Source organism: Poecilia formosa, unplaced genomic scaffold (genome assembly GCF_000485575.1).
Source record: "Poecilia formosa unplaced genomic scaffold, Poecilia_formosa-5.1.2 Scaffold70, whole genome shotgun sequence".
NCBI lineage: Eukaryota > Metazoa > Chordata > Actinopteri > Cyprinodontiformes > Poeciliidae > Poecilia > Poecilia formosa.
Window position 1 is genome coordinate 680,235 of NW_006800009.1, and position 16,459 is coordinate 696,693.

Genomic DNA, 16,459 nt, shown 5'->3' on the forward strand with positions numbered 1-16,459 from the left:
TTAAAAACTGCAATTTGTGGTTTCTTGTGTTATCTTTGTATAATATTGAAATTGGTTTGATGTTCTGAAATATTAAAGTGTGACAAACATGCAAAAAACAAGAGAGAAATGAGGAAGGTTCAGATACGTTTTCACACCACTGTTCTGGATCTCTGGTTTCTCTGAGCTCCAACGTAAAGAAAGCAGAAGACTAGTTTGTATGAATTAATGTACTATACCGTTCAGATATGCAAAAAAGTTGTAGTATTTTTGTTTAACCTAAATTGGTTTTTCATCATACTTAGGATTGCATTAAAAAATCTATTACATAAACCAATTGAAAACCCATGGAAAGTATTTTGGGAATTGATGTCAGTAACAGAGAGCATGTGCCAAGCAAAGGCAACAATTACAGAGAAGTAAACGATTTAAAAAAAAAAAGCTGAATAAAAGCTTCCATATATATGATAGACTAATGGAACATGAAATATTTTTGAAGTGGCCCTTAAAGTGCTTCACACAGAAGTAAAAGCAGGAGATGTAGAGCTTTTTGGATTTACAAAAAAAAAAAAAAAAACGTTCAATAGACCTGAAGTGACAGGTGGAATTTGTTTTATTTTATTTTTTTTCTGATAACTCTGTAGGTAAGGGGGCTGACTCAGTACCTCAGACCTAAACCCAAAAGAGCTTTTAAAACAGGCAACACGATTCTAAAAATAATTTTTATTTCTCACAAGAACCAAAAACTCAAGTCACAGAGTTTTTGTTTTCTTCTTTAGACTGAAACCCTCAGCAGCTGGTTGGGGTTTCGGTGCCATACAAAATTCTGACTGCATTTGCGTCGGTGCAGTGAAACAGATGTGATTTGCTCCCGTTTTCTGGTTATTAATTGCACTGCTGCTGTAGTCTTAGTAACAGGCAGCTCCATTTATTAAAAAATAACAAATCTAATTAAACATGGGAGGGGGCTCTCGAGTGAAATTCAGAATGACACAAAATGCAGGAAACAAATAAGTGTTATTTTTACAGTGCTGGACTGTGAAGGAGTAATCTGATTATTACCAAGAAAAGTCAGAGTCAGGTCTAGAGATGTGGATTTAGAGCTCAGATCAAACTGATTTACAGCATCCCAAAGTATTCACACTCATTAAGAATGTTCCCATTTTGTCACATTTCAACAACAAACTTCAATATATTTCAAAAGGATTCTGGGAAACATATTAACACATTATTTTTTCACAATTGTGCAGAAAATTGCAATCGCATTTCACAACTTTTACTCTGACATCTCTAAGTAAAATTCAGTTCAATAATATCTATTATGAATATACAGAAAAGCAGCCAAGAAGCCCATGATAACTCCATATTTTGAGACTATTTTCACTCCATAGAGGAGCAGCATAGATTCATTGCTCAGGTGGGAACAGTGGCGGTTTCTGATATGGACGACATGGGCAAGAGCCTCTAGCGCCTTTAGCGCATTTCCTTCTTCTTCCCTCCTTGTCAAATCAGGTTAGTGGTCAACCAAACCCTTTGAAATGTTCCCTCAAAATATAGCTGGCTTTTGCGGATGTTACAGAAAGAGTCATAATGTGATAAACAGTTTTTTTTTTTTACCTTTAAAAAAGTCTTTCACTCAGTCGTCCTCGGTAGTGCACGCTCATGGGTTAATTTGCCCTTCGTAGTGTCTGATAGGCGGGACGGCGGTAGAGGTGGCTCAGATTTGCCCTGTGTATTGACTTGAATGCATGCCGCCAGGCTAAACTGTGGAACAGATTGGTTTCACCACACACACACTTGCAGAAGTTTGTGAAGCTATTTTAACTATAAACAGGGAACTTGTTTTTAGTTAGTAGGAAGAGGGCCGGACCAAAAAAAAGCAGATACACACTGCAATTTTCATAATTGTGTTTGTTAAACATTTATTGACATCCAATGTCCACTATATTGTGTTATTATATTACCTGAAATTTCTGACTTTAGCCTGGTGAAAGATGTAAAAATGAACAACAGGCGTCCATACCTTTACAAGGCTCTCTATTCACTGAATGATGGATGTGGAGAGAAATAACGGCCTCAGCTTTCTGCTCCGTGTTACACTAAACATCCGCCAGCAGTGATACTGATCGCTAACAGCTACTGATCGTAGGCAGGATTTTGTTCATGCAACCAACTCCCTAAGGCGCAGGTTGCTACAATCGATAGCAGCCACACAGTCACACCCACTAGAAGGAAACAAACGCACCCAGTACAACACTTTCATTCCATTGGTTGAGAGATTGCTAGGCGACGGTGCATTTATGTTCCAGAAGCAAGCAGAAGCGAGCAGAGAGTCCCAGCATATCTCTGAGCGCAAGAAGTTTTAAGTCCAAGCATTAAAAGTTTTGAGAACAAAAGACGTGAAATCCTGCTTTCAGACTGAAAATGTGTGCTCCTGGATTATATCAGAAAAATTCCCCCATATTAAAGACTTACTACTCATTCTGTAAATAATCGTCCTTTTAGGACACCCTAGGGCATAAATGAGTAAAGGTCAGATTACTAATTGAATGAAGCAGAGGAAATTAGTTGAATCCCCCTCTGCTTCGTTTATTTGTCTCTCAAGATGTATGTAAGAAATTGAGAACGCTTGGGGCCATTGCTCTCATGATATCTGGCACCACCATCGTGCTAATGTGTGTTTTTTTTTTTATTAATTTATTTTTTTATTCAAATTTACACCTCCCTTAACAAAAATTTACAAACAGAAACAAAACCCAAACTGTGGCTTGTAAAGGAGTGAAGGGTGAGCCGTGTTTGGATGCTCTGTGTTTGGTGGCTGGTGTTGCTCAGGGGGAATTAATTTCCAAATGCCACTCCGAAAGGTCACCTCAGCAGAGACCTGAAAAATGCTGTCCGGGCAGATTTGAATTGACAAGGCTTTAGCTAAATAGCGAGGAAAACGCCTCAGCCTTCAGAAGAACTGTCTGAAAGAGATGTACGCTGCTTTGCTATGTGCTTTTCTACTTCTGTAACCTTTGCTGGAGTCGCGATGAAATCAAAAAGACCTGCGTTTCATTGGCGGATGAAATCAATTTGAGGGTGTCGGACACCTTTCGCAGCGAGGTTACCCTTACAAAAAGATGGTCCGACCAGTCAATGTCTGTCATTTTTTTACTCTCGAGAATGACTCAACACTTTACTTTACGAATCCATTCAGATGTGCTCCTCTGCGGGAGAAGATAAGACAAACAGCCTGAGGGACTGTCTTATTTTAAAAAATCAATTCAGCTAAAAGCTTTTTTTTTCTTTTAAAGTAATTATTCCTGATTACCTAGGAGGCGGCATCACAGTGAGTCTCTCAAAGTGGGAACTTAAAAGTAAGATGAAATACAGGCAAATGTATAGTTTTCAACGGTATACAGTTGATATATATATTTTTAAATCCTGTGAATAACAGAAGGTTTTTTTACAAGCGCATGCTGAACTGCAGCAGGGTGGACGACTTGTCATCATTTGTTTGGCGTTCATGGACAAAATCTCAACACAGCGGCAGAGAGGAGGGCGTCTGGTTTGGGAACCGACGGGCCCCATGTTTGGATTTTGCACGCAGTGTTGTTCTGTTGGCATCGGTTCAGGCATCTGCTCGGGGAAACTTCTGGGCACGTCTCTGTACTTGTTTACTCTTCGTGTCCCATTTGAAGCCGACTGAGAGCTGGAAATACCCTGGAATCTCCAGAACACATCCTCAAAATGCAGACAATGAGTTCATTTTAAGCCTGTAGACTCCATTCAGTTAATCAGCTTTTTATGTTGTCTATGTGCTCTGTTGTTGTTTGTTTGTTTTTTGTTTTTTTAAAGTTTTTCTTGCATTTCTTCTAAACTTTCAAACTTTAGCTAAAAAAACAACAAAGACCAAGCAAGATCAGGTTTAATTAATTCTGCAGGTGCATTAAAACGTAAATGTAAGATTTAGTATTGACGTGCATTTTTTCACAATTAAAGTCTAGATCTTCTTTTTTCCTAATTTCTTTCAGTCTTTAAATTGGATTTCTCATTTGCAGGATTACATTTAAAAGATACAATCAAGAAAGCAAACAGTCCATCATCTACATCATCTACAGCCATGATTCTGTAGATAAGTGCAAAAACAAAAAAGACCCACAGGAGATTAAGATAATTATCTGCAGACATGTGGAAGTCAGTCAATGCATAAGAGAGAAAATGTATTCCTGCAGCATTAAAGGAATTTAATAGTGGAAATGTGGAAGTAAAAACAAACTTTCTTAATGTTTAATGTTGCTCATTAATGACAAAAAAAGAGAACATTATAAAAAAGGGGAAATTGTTTCCACCTCTTTGCCTCATCCTTGCGCTCACAAACTGTTAGGCTGTAAAACATGTTCAGTAAGTCGGATCATAGGGTTTAAATTCATCACTATATAATTTATGTGGATGGCTTTGCAAGACTCATATGTTTTGTTTTGGATGTTTAACTTTCTTGCTGTCTGAATAATCAACATATAAGTCAAAAATGTTTTGTAGTTTCTTTTTTTATTTTGCGTCAAATGAAAAAGGACTACAATGTAATAATTTAAACAATGACAATAACAATACTCTGCAGAAGAAAAGAAAACAAAGACATCATAAACTCCATCACAGGTCTAAAATGGTCCAACAACAGTTTTTTTTTAAAATATAGAACATTTAATAATTAATAACAACGTCTCAGGTGCAAAGAATAAAGATATCTCCCTGTTTTTGTTTTTAATTGAGATGTTTTAACTGATGGAAAAAAAATTATTTTGTTCATGATAAAACAACCATTAATTCTTCAACTGTGGATCTTGAAAAATGTCCCCACACAAATTTCCTTCTTACTGTACATAATACCCACATTTGAAAACATAGATTGCCATTCACGTAATACGAGCTGCTTAGAAAAGATGCTCCACGGATGATTGTCAGGAATCACAGTGGATGAAATGGTTTAAAACACGAGTCAAAAACTGACAACGAAGCTCCAGCAAGGCCAAAGCTGAAAATCCACTTTCGGCTTTTTAAGCGACCGCTACAGCAAACCAAAACATGCAGAATAAAGGGACAGTCTGTCTGGTTTATCAATATGGGAGCAACAACCGCTCCTTTACTTGCATTATTTAAATCTCTTGCAAAACCACAAATGACACAAACAATGCTGTTGGGTTTAAGTTTTATATTTAACATTCAGAGAACACATCCAACAAAAACGACCCATTCCCACCATGGACTAGTTTACCAACTGATATCTAAAATCAGGTTTTCCTTTTCCAACAAACTGAGAATAATTTACCAACATATCCAAGAGAATCAAAGGTAGCAGAGTCCTTGTAAAGCACACGTTGCGTTTGGTTGGGGGCGGGGGGGAACAGGGCTCCTTCAGACGGAGGTCACGTTTGTGCTCGCGCTGTTTTGGCTGTACAGCCGTCTGGGAGAGCTGCAGCACAGCAGCTGGTTCCTGAAGTGCTTGCTGAAGCTCTTGCTCATCAAGTAAAGCGCAAAGGGATTGACGCAGGAGTTGGCGAAGGCCAAGATGCGAGCACACACGCTGGCGATGAAGTGAGCCAGCGACGTGTCCACCTGGTCGTAGTGGTAGGAGCGGTAGAGGTAGATGACGTGACTGGGGAGCCAGCAGAGGGCAAACAGGCCGACGAACACCAGCACGGTTTTGGCCAGACGCTTCCTGGACTTGATCTGGCAGGAGAAGAAGAAGAAGAAGAAGAAGAAGGAGGAGGAGGAGGAAGAGAAATTACACTTGAGTGTCTTCAGTAATTGTGTTACCACTTTAGCTTTAATTGGTTGTCATCAAATATTTGCCTACACACTGATATCCAAGTGAGGCGCACCTGTCACTCAGTGGAAAATTGGAGCAATTTATTTTAATTGTTCACATTGAATATATCTCAGAGAAAACTGCCCAATTATACGTCTCAAAATCAAGCAAAGGAGAGCGTTTTACCATTTTTAAAGGATGAATCCGTAGTTTATTGAAAATGGCCTACACAAATCCCAGAGTTCGACCTACATTTCTGGAGAAGCCCTGCTGACAGGGCTTCATTATTTAACCCTGGTTTTGAAGCCAACGTGAATAAATTGTTCTCCAAATGTTGCGCTAAAAACAGGTGACAGACGAGACTAAAAAGGAACTTTTAAAAAAAAGATGCTGAATAAGATGTTACGTTATGGTGCACATCACCCTGAACACAACACCTCCATGTTGAAACACGGCGGCGGCAGCATCATGCAACCAGCAGGACTGGTTGGAGTTGATGGGAAGATTGATGGAGATCACAAAAGCAGAAGTTATTGTTAGCTTAAGACTCGGAGGGAGTTTGACTTTCTAGCAGGAAAATGTACCTGAACATGACAATAAAATGGGTGTAAGCGTATTTATGTTTAAAAAAATAACATTGGAGAATCTAGACTTGAAACTCGACGCTCACAGATGCTCTCCACCAAAACCGACTGAGCTTTTCGACATTTTTGCGAAGGTGAATGGGCAAAACTTGCTTTCTGTAGATGAACAAAGCAGAGACAAACCCAAAAAGACTTGCAGCTGTAATTACTGTGAAAGGAGGTTCTGCAAGGTATGAAAGCAGGAAAGCAGATCACACTCATACACTTTCCATACTTTCTCTCTTTTTTTTATTTTTTTGCTTAAAATAACATTTAAAAACCATTTCTCCCTTTCTTTCCGCTTCGCCATTATGCTTTGCTTTGTGATGGTCTGTGATGGATACGGGTAAAAATAGAGGAATAATGTTACTGTACAGAACCTGTGTTGCTATCCATCAGATTCAGTTTTATTCCCAAAGTTTATGCACAAAGGCAAGGAATCTGATTCTGATTCCACTTTGGTCTCAGAAAAAAACATTAATATGAACTGATTAGATTAAAAACATTCCCTAGACACAAGCGGCGGGGGCGGGGGGGGGGGGATCTTGTATTCTCTGATACAAGCTGCCGAACTGAACTTCCTCCGCAGAGCGGAAGGGTCTCTCCCTCAGAGGAAGAGTGAGGAGCTCGGAGTGGAGCTGCTACTCCTCCACACCGAAAGGAGTCAGCTGAGGTGAAAATAAAAATATGTTTTTTTTCTTCCAGAAATACTTATAACTAGTAGCTATTTGTTCTGGACTAACACCGAACAGCATCTTGCAGATTTTCAAAAAGGAACAATTTGATTCACAGCTCTTAAGTGGTGAGATTTAGTCGATTAACTTGGAAACGAGACAAACTGCCTGAGGGAAGAAAATCTTCTTTGCACCTCCTTTGAGATCAGCACTTCAGACATCATCACTTCTGTGTATAATCCATAGACAATCAAGAGTGCAAAGGGCAAAGCAGCTTAACCGTGAACCTTCTGGACCGAGAGAAATCGCGACGCAACCAGAGCAACTGGAAGACCCCGACAGAGACGATCTGTGGTATAGAAATACTGGCAGGCTGGTTTTCATGATTATTTCTAACAGATGGTTTCCTTTTTATTCGATTTGCACCAGGAAATTAGTCACAAAATAACCACCATTTCCTGCAGGTGCCTTAGCATATTTCAATTGGTTTTATGTAGAATATGCTCACAGGAACAAAAATAATATGTTTGTTATCATGTCAAATATAGCAGCTAAACACAGAGTCAAATAGGTGTTTGTTGTTTTTTTTAAGGAAATAATCCGAGTTTCCATTATGTCAAAGGTGACATAATGGTGCACCTTTCCTTTTCTATATCGTTGTTCATTCTGTCTAACTTTTGCTTCCTTTGCTTGAGCAGCCTTCCTTTTCTTCTGACAATAGACGAGGGAGAAATTTGTATTCGCCCATCAGATGCTGCTGCTACATCCAATATAAAAACAATTTCTGTGTTGTTTTGGGTGCAAAGCCTCTTGTCTGAAGTAAAGCGAAGAATGTTACTTTAAGTATTCAGTGAAGAAGCTCCACTCCAGACACAGCCTCAGACTCCATAATCAAAGAATAAAACCAGGAGTTGTATATTTCATGAAGGTATATGTGCTGATAGTTGCTTCTTGTGGAAATGAGGGAGGATGAGACAATATGAAGTTGTGTTGCTGTTTGACAGAACGATAAATATCTTATGCAATTGTCCTGAAGGTTATAGTAAGGTTTAACGGCAACCTCATGTTTATATTAAATCCCAATAAAGATGTTGTTTAAAAATGTATTGCAGCAGCACAATCATGCATCAAGGTTGCTAAGCTCTCTAGAGATTGTACGGATTTGTCTTTATACTTTTTTCCAGGCCTGGATGAGTTTGAAAAATTGATTTTTAGACATTACATTTTATTCTTTACTGTACTTTTTTTCTTGGTGAGTGTAAAAAATGATTTAGTATTGATTTGTAATCAATGGATGTGCTTTGTCTTTGATTTGCTTCATCTCATTTTGATGTTTTAAACCATCAGTTTATTGTTTTTTTTACGGTCAATAAAAAACCATGTGACCTCCTGCTTGATCTTTAAACAACATAAATTCAAACTGAACAACTGAACTGTGGTTTTTAAATTGGGTCTAAAATGCCAAATTGCTTTTGAAATCAAGTTTAGTGAAATCAACCCCTTTGATTTGAGTTTATTTGTAAAGTGATAACAAAATCTGGTCATTTTTTTTTTCTTTGAAAAGCCTCAAATATTACCAGTTTCTACAATGTAAACAGAACAGAAGCATTTCTAAAACGGGTATTTTTCTTTTACTCTTTTATAACAGGAGCTGCAAAGTTTTTTGTTTTGTTTTTGTTTCTTTTGAAGAAATGGGTCCATTAGTAACATCATATTTATGCCCAACGGAAGCAAAGACATCAGTTTCTGATTAAAACTTTAGAGAAAATCTGCTCCGCTGTGAAAGAGCATTGATTTAAAGAGCACTTCAGCTTTGTTCTGAAACACTGAAAGAGGTACAAACAATTGTGTTAAATTGTGTCATAATTTGATTGGTTTACTAACAGAATAAATACTTGAATTAAATATTGGATTTTTTTCAGTATGAGGTTTTGCTGCAGCAAAAAATGTGACTTTGTTTTGGGGGTTTTTAGCAAGAGCTTTAGTTTTACTGCTTTCAGTGTTTTATTGTATTTTTGTTTCATTGATGTGTCAGTTTCATCTTTTTTTCTACTAAATGTAATTTTTCAGTTTTCTAATCATCTTGCTATTGTGTTTCATTCTCGTCTCACTGTGAAGCACTTTTTTATTTAAATTTTTTATCTGTAGTAGGTCCTTTATAAATAAACATTACGTTATAAGCCTTCAGCAGAGGCGTGAACAACTTTGTCAGTGTTTTGTGTGAAATTGGGTCTTGTGTAGTTGTTTCTTTGTGTCATGAAAATCACTTTTTACTTCTGAGAGATAATTTTTTAAGTTTTTTTTTTTGTCAATGTTTTTTGCAGTTTGTCTCAAGTCTTTGTTGTGCACAAGAGAGTTCTGCGTCTTCCTAAATATGTAATGGATGATAAACAAACACGGACATTCGCTAAAGTTTCCCTGTGGCGTCCCGATGCACACCTGTTTGTGGAGATGCAGGTGTCCCTCTGCGGAGATGTCTGCTGAGCTCCGGATCAGGCTGCGGGCGATGAAGAGGTAGTAAACGGAAATGACGAGCAGAGGGATGACGTAGAAGACGAGGAAGGAGGCGGTGGAGTGGATCTTCGGATGCAGCTCTCCGGCGTGCGGGTAGGGGGCGCACGTCACAAACGTCACGTTGGTGTGGCTGGTGGTGAAGGTGTGCAGGTCGGAGAAGACGGCCTCGGGAATGGCCAGGGTGACCGAGAGCAGCCAGATGGTCCCGGCGCGCAGGCCGATGCTTAGGGTGGCGCTTGATCTGTTGATGTCCAACGGCTTGACGATAGCTTTGTACCTGAGAAACCAAGAGCAGGTTTAAGCTGTCAGCTTTTTCTCAAAATCAGACAAATTGTCCTTGACCTTGATCTTGAACTAAAAGGATACGTTGAAAATTTACCCTGCAATTAAAGATCAAGAGAACAATCAATAAGAGTTAGCGATCAGTTAAATCAAGAATTAGGTTCATTGGTCCAATTTTGATGTTTGCTGCAGTAAAAGAAACATCCATCAAGCAAAGTACTAATAAAACTGTATTGGTCTCAGGGGGCTAATAAACTAGTTCCAAGTTTTCACTTCAACATAAAATGGAAAAGCAACAAAGGAAAATGAATTCAAAGAGCAGAACCATCTGAATCTGTCAGCTTTCACCCCACAATAAAACTGAAAAGACTCCATTTCTGGTTGAACTGTTGCCATTTACTGTAACAAAAGCAGCTTGTGATTCTGTTCAGGCAATTCCCACATTTCCATCTTTCTCAGGTGACTGATGTAAAAACCCACTTTGAAGACATTTTTCCTGTGTCCTCTGTGTCTTCACTGCTTGGTCCCTTAAGGTTTTCTCATAATAAAGTGGAAGAGATTGGGAACAACACCTACTCAGACTCAAATTGGTCGGTGTTAAGAAAATAAATTTAAAATATGCTAGTTTTAAAACTTAACATGTCTTGCTTGAAATAGCCTAATTATAGTTTTAAAATTACTAACTTATTCTGGCCTATTGACCTTTATTTTACATGTAGTTACAGCAGATCGTTTGCTAAGATCTTTTGATCTGCCCTTTGTCTGTGTGGGAAAACAATCAGCAGAAGTTCCAGCTTTTCACACAGATCCGTGAAAAGCCATAAAAGAGCAGGAGTTCAGGAGAGTCTCTGGTTCCATTTTGTTTAGATAATGGGCACAAATGGCCTTAGATCGTGACTTGCAGGGAGTTTTAAAAAGGGTCCGATTGAATGATTGGGTTGGATGAGCAAAAGTACGCCTTATTTGAATAAATTAAAGACAAGAATACGCCTTTACTATAAAACTTTGTACACAGGAGTAACAAATCAGATTTGATCTTGCAATTCTCCAAAGGCGTCTTTGCTTTTCTTTGCCTTTCTTTCTTTCTTTCTTCTTCTTTTCCATTTGTCTCAGGTAAATGAATGTATGTCTCTGTTGTTCTGCAGTTTCTGTTGTAATTTCATACGTTGTCTTCTATTGGATTAAACTCTGTAATTCTGTGACGTCAACAGTCATTGTTGTTTTCTGTGTGGCTACACGAGGTCCGCCGGGAGAACCTGGGATCCGTAAGAAGATTGAGCCAGAGATATTTCCCAAAAATATACTATAACCTAAAATCTTCTTCAACATCGGCCACATAAAATCTCAGCACGACATCAGAGGATGCCGCTGAGCATCATGAAGAGAGGTTGCCAGGTTTCTGCCAAGTCAATAACTGCAGGTCTGCAAACTTCACGTATTCTTCCGATGTCAGATCCAAGCTGTTTGTAATCGGGTCCAAAAGCAGGAGGAGGTTTTCAGATTTAAGCACAACTCAATCAAACATGAGCATGAAGCCGGCAGCTCAAGTCATGAAGAAAAAGAGCCCATTTGTAAAAAAAAATAAAAAAAGTTAACTTCCCAACAGAGGAAATCAAAGCAAGCTTTGAATGACAGGAACAGTAGGCCATCTACGCTGCATGTGGAGATCATCTGATTAATCATGACTGCCGGTGAATGTCCAATCCAAACACACCTGCCTAACTCTGTTTGATATTTGCTCTTCTCAGAAGCACAAGATGGCAGGAGAATAAGGCTGGAAACACTAAAAGCTCTTGACATGTTATTGCACTTTATCTCCATTAAAAGTGAAGGTAGGTGCATCTATCTGTCATGATAGCTGTACGTGTTCGCTCTGTATACGAGCTCCACAATCGACGAATTGTCTCTGCACTTAAAACTTCAAAGCTCTACCGACCTTAGTTTTCAATACTTTAAAAAAAAAAAGTTTTTTCTTCTTCTCTTTGTAAATGAATGCTGTGTCTCTGGACTAAAGAATCAAAACAAAACAACAACCCAGAGAAGATTGCTTTTTGCAATACTTGCAATAGGTGCAATAGGTGCCTATGCTTGGAATTTTTTAAAATCTTTTTAAAGAATTACACCATGAATTTTAAGTTACATTGGTCTAGCAAACTGAAGTTTATTTAATAATCTTGAAGCAATATGGATATTAAGTCCTGTTGGTGTTTTGTGATGGAAAAAAAAACCTCTTGAAATCATAAAAATAAATAAATAAAATGTAAAAAAAAAAAACAAAAAAAAAAACAGAAATCCTGGATTGGTTGATGGATTTCTTTTGTTGAATAGTAAAACTGACCTTTTCCAAATTGAATCCAATTTTATACAAACATTTGGTTTTAGTAAACACTCACCTTAACATGTGAGTGTTTTTGTGTTTCTCACACAACCTGTATAGCATCGAAATAGCTGCGCTTTCAATATAAACTAATGCAAATTTTGAATTAGATTTTTCTACAATAAGACTTAGAAAAGTCCATGAACCTTTATTTTATTTTTAATCGCTATTTATTTGGCATTTAGACGTCAGTGTGCTCAAACAAACGTGTGCACAGTTTCTGGGAGCAGAAGGAAAACATTTTTTGGATGATTGCTTTCCTGCAGGGTCAGTCTAAAGGTTTACGGACCTTCTCAAACTATTTTTAATGAAATAATTCTGGCAGAGAGCTGTATTTGTTCCCAGTCTCATACTGAGGACTTTTCCTGCTGTCCACCGTAATATAAATGAATAAACTATGGAAACACTTGTGTATTAAATACTCGTCTTGATCTACATGGTGATGATCTGGAAGCAGAGCAATGTTGAGAAATTTTTATCTAAATACTATTTTTCCTGTGTAATAGAGAATGTTAAAAAGACTAGCATTTCATAATAATTTCATAAATTAGTCTATATTGATATACACTGCTCAAAAAAAAATAAAGGGAACACTCAAATAACACATTCTAGATCTGAATGAATGAAATATTCTCATTGGATACTTTGTTCTGTACAAAGTTGAATGTGCTGACAACAAAATCACACAAAAATCATCAATGGAAATCAAATTTATTAACCAATGGAGGCCTGGATTTGGAGCCACACACAAAATTAAAGTGAAATGTTCCCTTTATATTTTTGAGCAGTATATATAAATAAAAATATCTGCCAGATAAATGTATAGATAGAGCGAGACCTATGTACTTCCTGGTAAGGTTGCCAGTCCATCACAGGGCAACATATAGACAACAAACAACCCAGCAACATGCACACACACACACTTACACAATTTAAAGAGCCCCGATAACCTAGAAGTCATGTTTCTGGGCTGGGAGAGGAAGTCAGAGTGCCCAGAGACAACGAACGGATCCACAGGAACAAAATGCAAACTGCATGCAGGAAGAACCAAGGCCAGGACTCAAACCAGGATCTTCTGCCAGTCCTACAATCTACATATGTAACCCATAGAAACATGCGTGTAAAGTTAGGATGCTAATCTTACAGTTTTTCAGAAGAGAAGAAGTTGTTTTTCTGTCCGTTTTCTTAAACAAAGTTTGTCAATTTACTACATCAGTACAGAAAAGTCAGTGTCTGCTAACAGACGCTCATACTGGGCCTTGTTCTGCTGGAGGTCCGTTCCAGTTAAAATTTTGCAAAACGTGATGAAATGAAATAAAAAATTGCATGTATTATTTGCCTTGGAGATTGCTGCTCGGCTTGGCTGCTAAAACAATGAATAATTCCACTGAACAAAATCAAAACGGTAGCAGAGCAGCGGTAATCAGAGGGAAAATCCCAGGCAGAACTTGTGCCTTTGGGCAAGTAGATTTATCAGCCTAGATTTGGAGAACTGCTCATCAGAACGAATCCTCTGAATCTGTGAAACCTTTGGAGGTGTGCTGCAGTATTTTAACAGTATTTGTTTTACTGAGGTTTCTGTGGGATTATTTTTTATCTATATAATTTGCTCTTTAAGCTACTTAACTCGGTTCAATTCAGTGAAATGTTAAGGACATTAAGTAGGTTAAATGCTTTGTGTTGACAGCATTAAAAAAATGTTAGAATGAATGGCCAAGGAAAGAAGTGGTCTGCATGCCTAGGTGGGCCCCATGTGGGGGGAAAGCAGGGCTGATATATGGGTCCCATATGGGTTTGTCCGCGGGTTCCACCATGGCCCCACATGGGTTTGCCCATGTAGGGCCACAGCCCACATGGGCCCTACATGGGCCCTAAATGGACAAACCCATGTGGGCCACCACCATATGGGACCCATATATCAGCCCTTCTTTCCCCCCACATGGGGCCCACCTAGGCATGCTGGCAGAGAAGTAAGGATCTGTCAGAGTTCAAAAGCTGCATTGCTCTATTTATGATTAATAGTCGCTACCATTTACCTGTCAGGGTCTGCAGAGGGAGACGAATCTGTCAAATCTGCAAATCTACTGCAGAACCGACGAGGAGAGACGGAGGCTTGGTGGTTCATCCTATTGTCCACCTCTGATGCTGACCCCACCCTCTACTTCTCTCCTTGTTCTTAGTGTTATAATATTAGATATGCATGTGTTCAGGAGAGGAAAGGATAGATGGTGCAACATTTCAGCTTTTTAGCTTGTGTTTCAGCTTTATTATAGTTGATATATTTTGTGCACCTTTTTATTGCACGGTATATTTTCCTGATTGTTTTTCAACGTTTACATGAATTTATTTATCCACATAATCAGTTTTATGTCTGTTTTCTGTATCGGCTTATTAGAACAAGGCAGTCAGAATCATGAATTGTGACAGGTTCATTTCACATTTTCCTGAATCGTTGTCTAGACAGTAACTTGCCTTTGGCAGATTTTTAATTATTGTCCCAGTAAGGCTCGTCTATTATTAATACAGTTTGACAATGAAGCTTCCCTTTTTGAGTGTTTAGTCATGCCAAAGAAAAAAGATACCAGATCACATATTTACAGAAAAGACTATTAATGTGTATTTAAAAGTGTAGACACTATAAATGAGCTGACTTTTATTTGTAATATAATATAATATAATATAATATAATATAATATAATATAATATAATATAATATTTCTAGATTTTTACATTTATACTTTCAGCCACAGCAACATGTCCAATTGAACATGCTTTAGTCTGGTGGTCGCCTTCGAAACTTTCTGCAGGCGCCCCGGGAAATGTAGCGGATTAATATAATTTACTGTGATGTGCAATGTATAAATAGTGCTGCAGTCTCGCAGGAAAACATTTCAAACAGCTTAATTTAAGCGTAAAAATGACATTTAGAAGTTGACACAGCCCACATCGCGGCTCCGGGCTGCGCGGCAGGTTACCGGTCAGCGGAGAGCGCAGTCAGGGTGAACACGGAGACCCCCACGGAGGTGAGCTGGATGAAGGGGATCAGCTTGCAGCCGACGCGCCCGAACAGCCACTCGTCCACCAGGTAGCGGCTGGCGTCCACCGGGGCGCAGGTCACCAGCAGCAGCAGGTCCCCCAGAGCCAGGCTGGACAGGAACAGGTTGGGCACGGTGCGCATGGATTTCACCAGCAGACACGTCTTCATCAGAGTGATATTCCCGACCAGACCCACCAGGATGATGAGCCCGTAAACGGCAGCGATTCCGATGCCGGGGAGCCAGACGGCGTACTGGTGACGTTCCGGGCTGGAGTCCCAGAGCATCTTGGAGACATTGAGGAGCAAAGCTTCGCTGTCCTCCAGCGACGAAGTCCACTGATCCTCCAGGGACATCGCGGCATGAGAGTGAAGGACACAGACTGATGAGCTGCTGATGGTTTTCTGGCAGCTTTATGAACTATTTGCCCTCCTACAGGGTCGTGCGTCACTCCATGGAGCATAGGATGGATGCTGGAGAGCTAAGACATTTGTACTTGTATGAAAAGACCTGACTAAACTTAAATCCCAGTTTTCTCTACAGATAGAATGAAAGAGAAAATACTGGTTTACAAGTTAAAGGTGGTCAACTCAGCTGTGAAGGACTTATCTTAGAGATACATTTAAACAGTGAATGGAAGCAGCCAAAAGTCTCTCTGTTATGTCCATGTATATAGTGGTTTTGTGAAGACGGGGACACATAAAAAGTCAAATCCAAGATTAAAAATTGTTATAATTTTTTTTACCTCGGAAACACAAGCAACACGTTGGGGCCACTTTGACTGTGAAGCTTTTGATTCAACTAAAGCTCTCTAGTGTAACTCCAGCATGGACTGGTTGATTGTCCCTTTGAATTAAAGATTTTAATTTCACAAAAAGTGTGTGGAACAGCAAGACTACTTAATGGGAGCCCTCTTGAGCTGCTAACTTATAAAGGGTTTTATAAATTACTTTTATAACTTTTCTTTTGAAACTGAATCTCTGGAAAATGCTCACTCATTGAACATGCTCCAGTGAGAAAGATCTGCCTGGAAAAGAGGCATGGTCTCTGTTTAGAACAATAAACCTGCTGCTACATGTGATATGTGATAATGATATAATTTATGTAGAACCAGTGGTTATATGTTAGACAGCGGTTTGTGTCAGAAAAGTGACTTTTCGACTTATTTTACAAAAAAATAAAAT

At 38.8% G+C, this 16,459-nt stretch overlaps 1 protein-coding gene across 1 annotated transcript; it reads right to left on the minus strand.

The window, feature by feature from the left end:
- Positions 1 to 4,761: 4,761 nt before the first annotated feature.
- LOC103140304 (gastrin-releasing peptide receptor-like) lies at positions 4,762 to 16,005 on the minus strand. The gene is made up of 3 exons (XM_007555389.2): positions 15,216 to 16,005; positions 9,507 to 9,858; positions 4,762 to 5,691 (listed from the first exon to the last, which is right to left on the minus strand). Exons 1-3 carry the CDS (start codon positions 15,629 to 15,631, stop codon positions 5,377 to 5,379), a joined length of 1,083 nt encoding a protein of 360 aa, XP_007555451.2. The 5' UTR covers positions 15,632 to 16,005; the 3' UTR covers positions 4,762 to 5,376.
- Positions 16,006 to 16,459: the final 454 nt, after the last annotated feature.

Excerpts from the sequence above, each read along its gene's own strand:
- LOC103140304 (XM_007555389.2), bottom strand. The coding sequence starts at position 15,631 with ATGTCCCTGGAGGATCAGTGGACTTCGTCGCTGGAGGACAGCGAAGCT. Across the intron at positions 9,859-15,215 it reads ACTGCGCTCTCCGCTGACCG|GTACAAAGCTATCGTCAAGC; the intron begins GTAACCTGCCGC and ends TTGGTTTCTCAG. Across the intron at positions 5,692-9,506 it reads ACCTGCATCTCCACAAACAG|ATCAAGTCCAGGAAGCGTCT; the intron begins GTGTGCATCGGG and ends TTCTCCTGCCAG.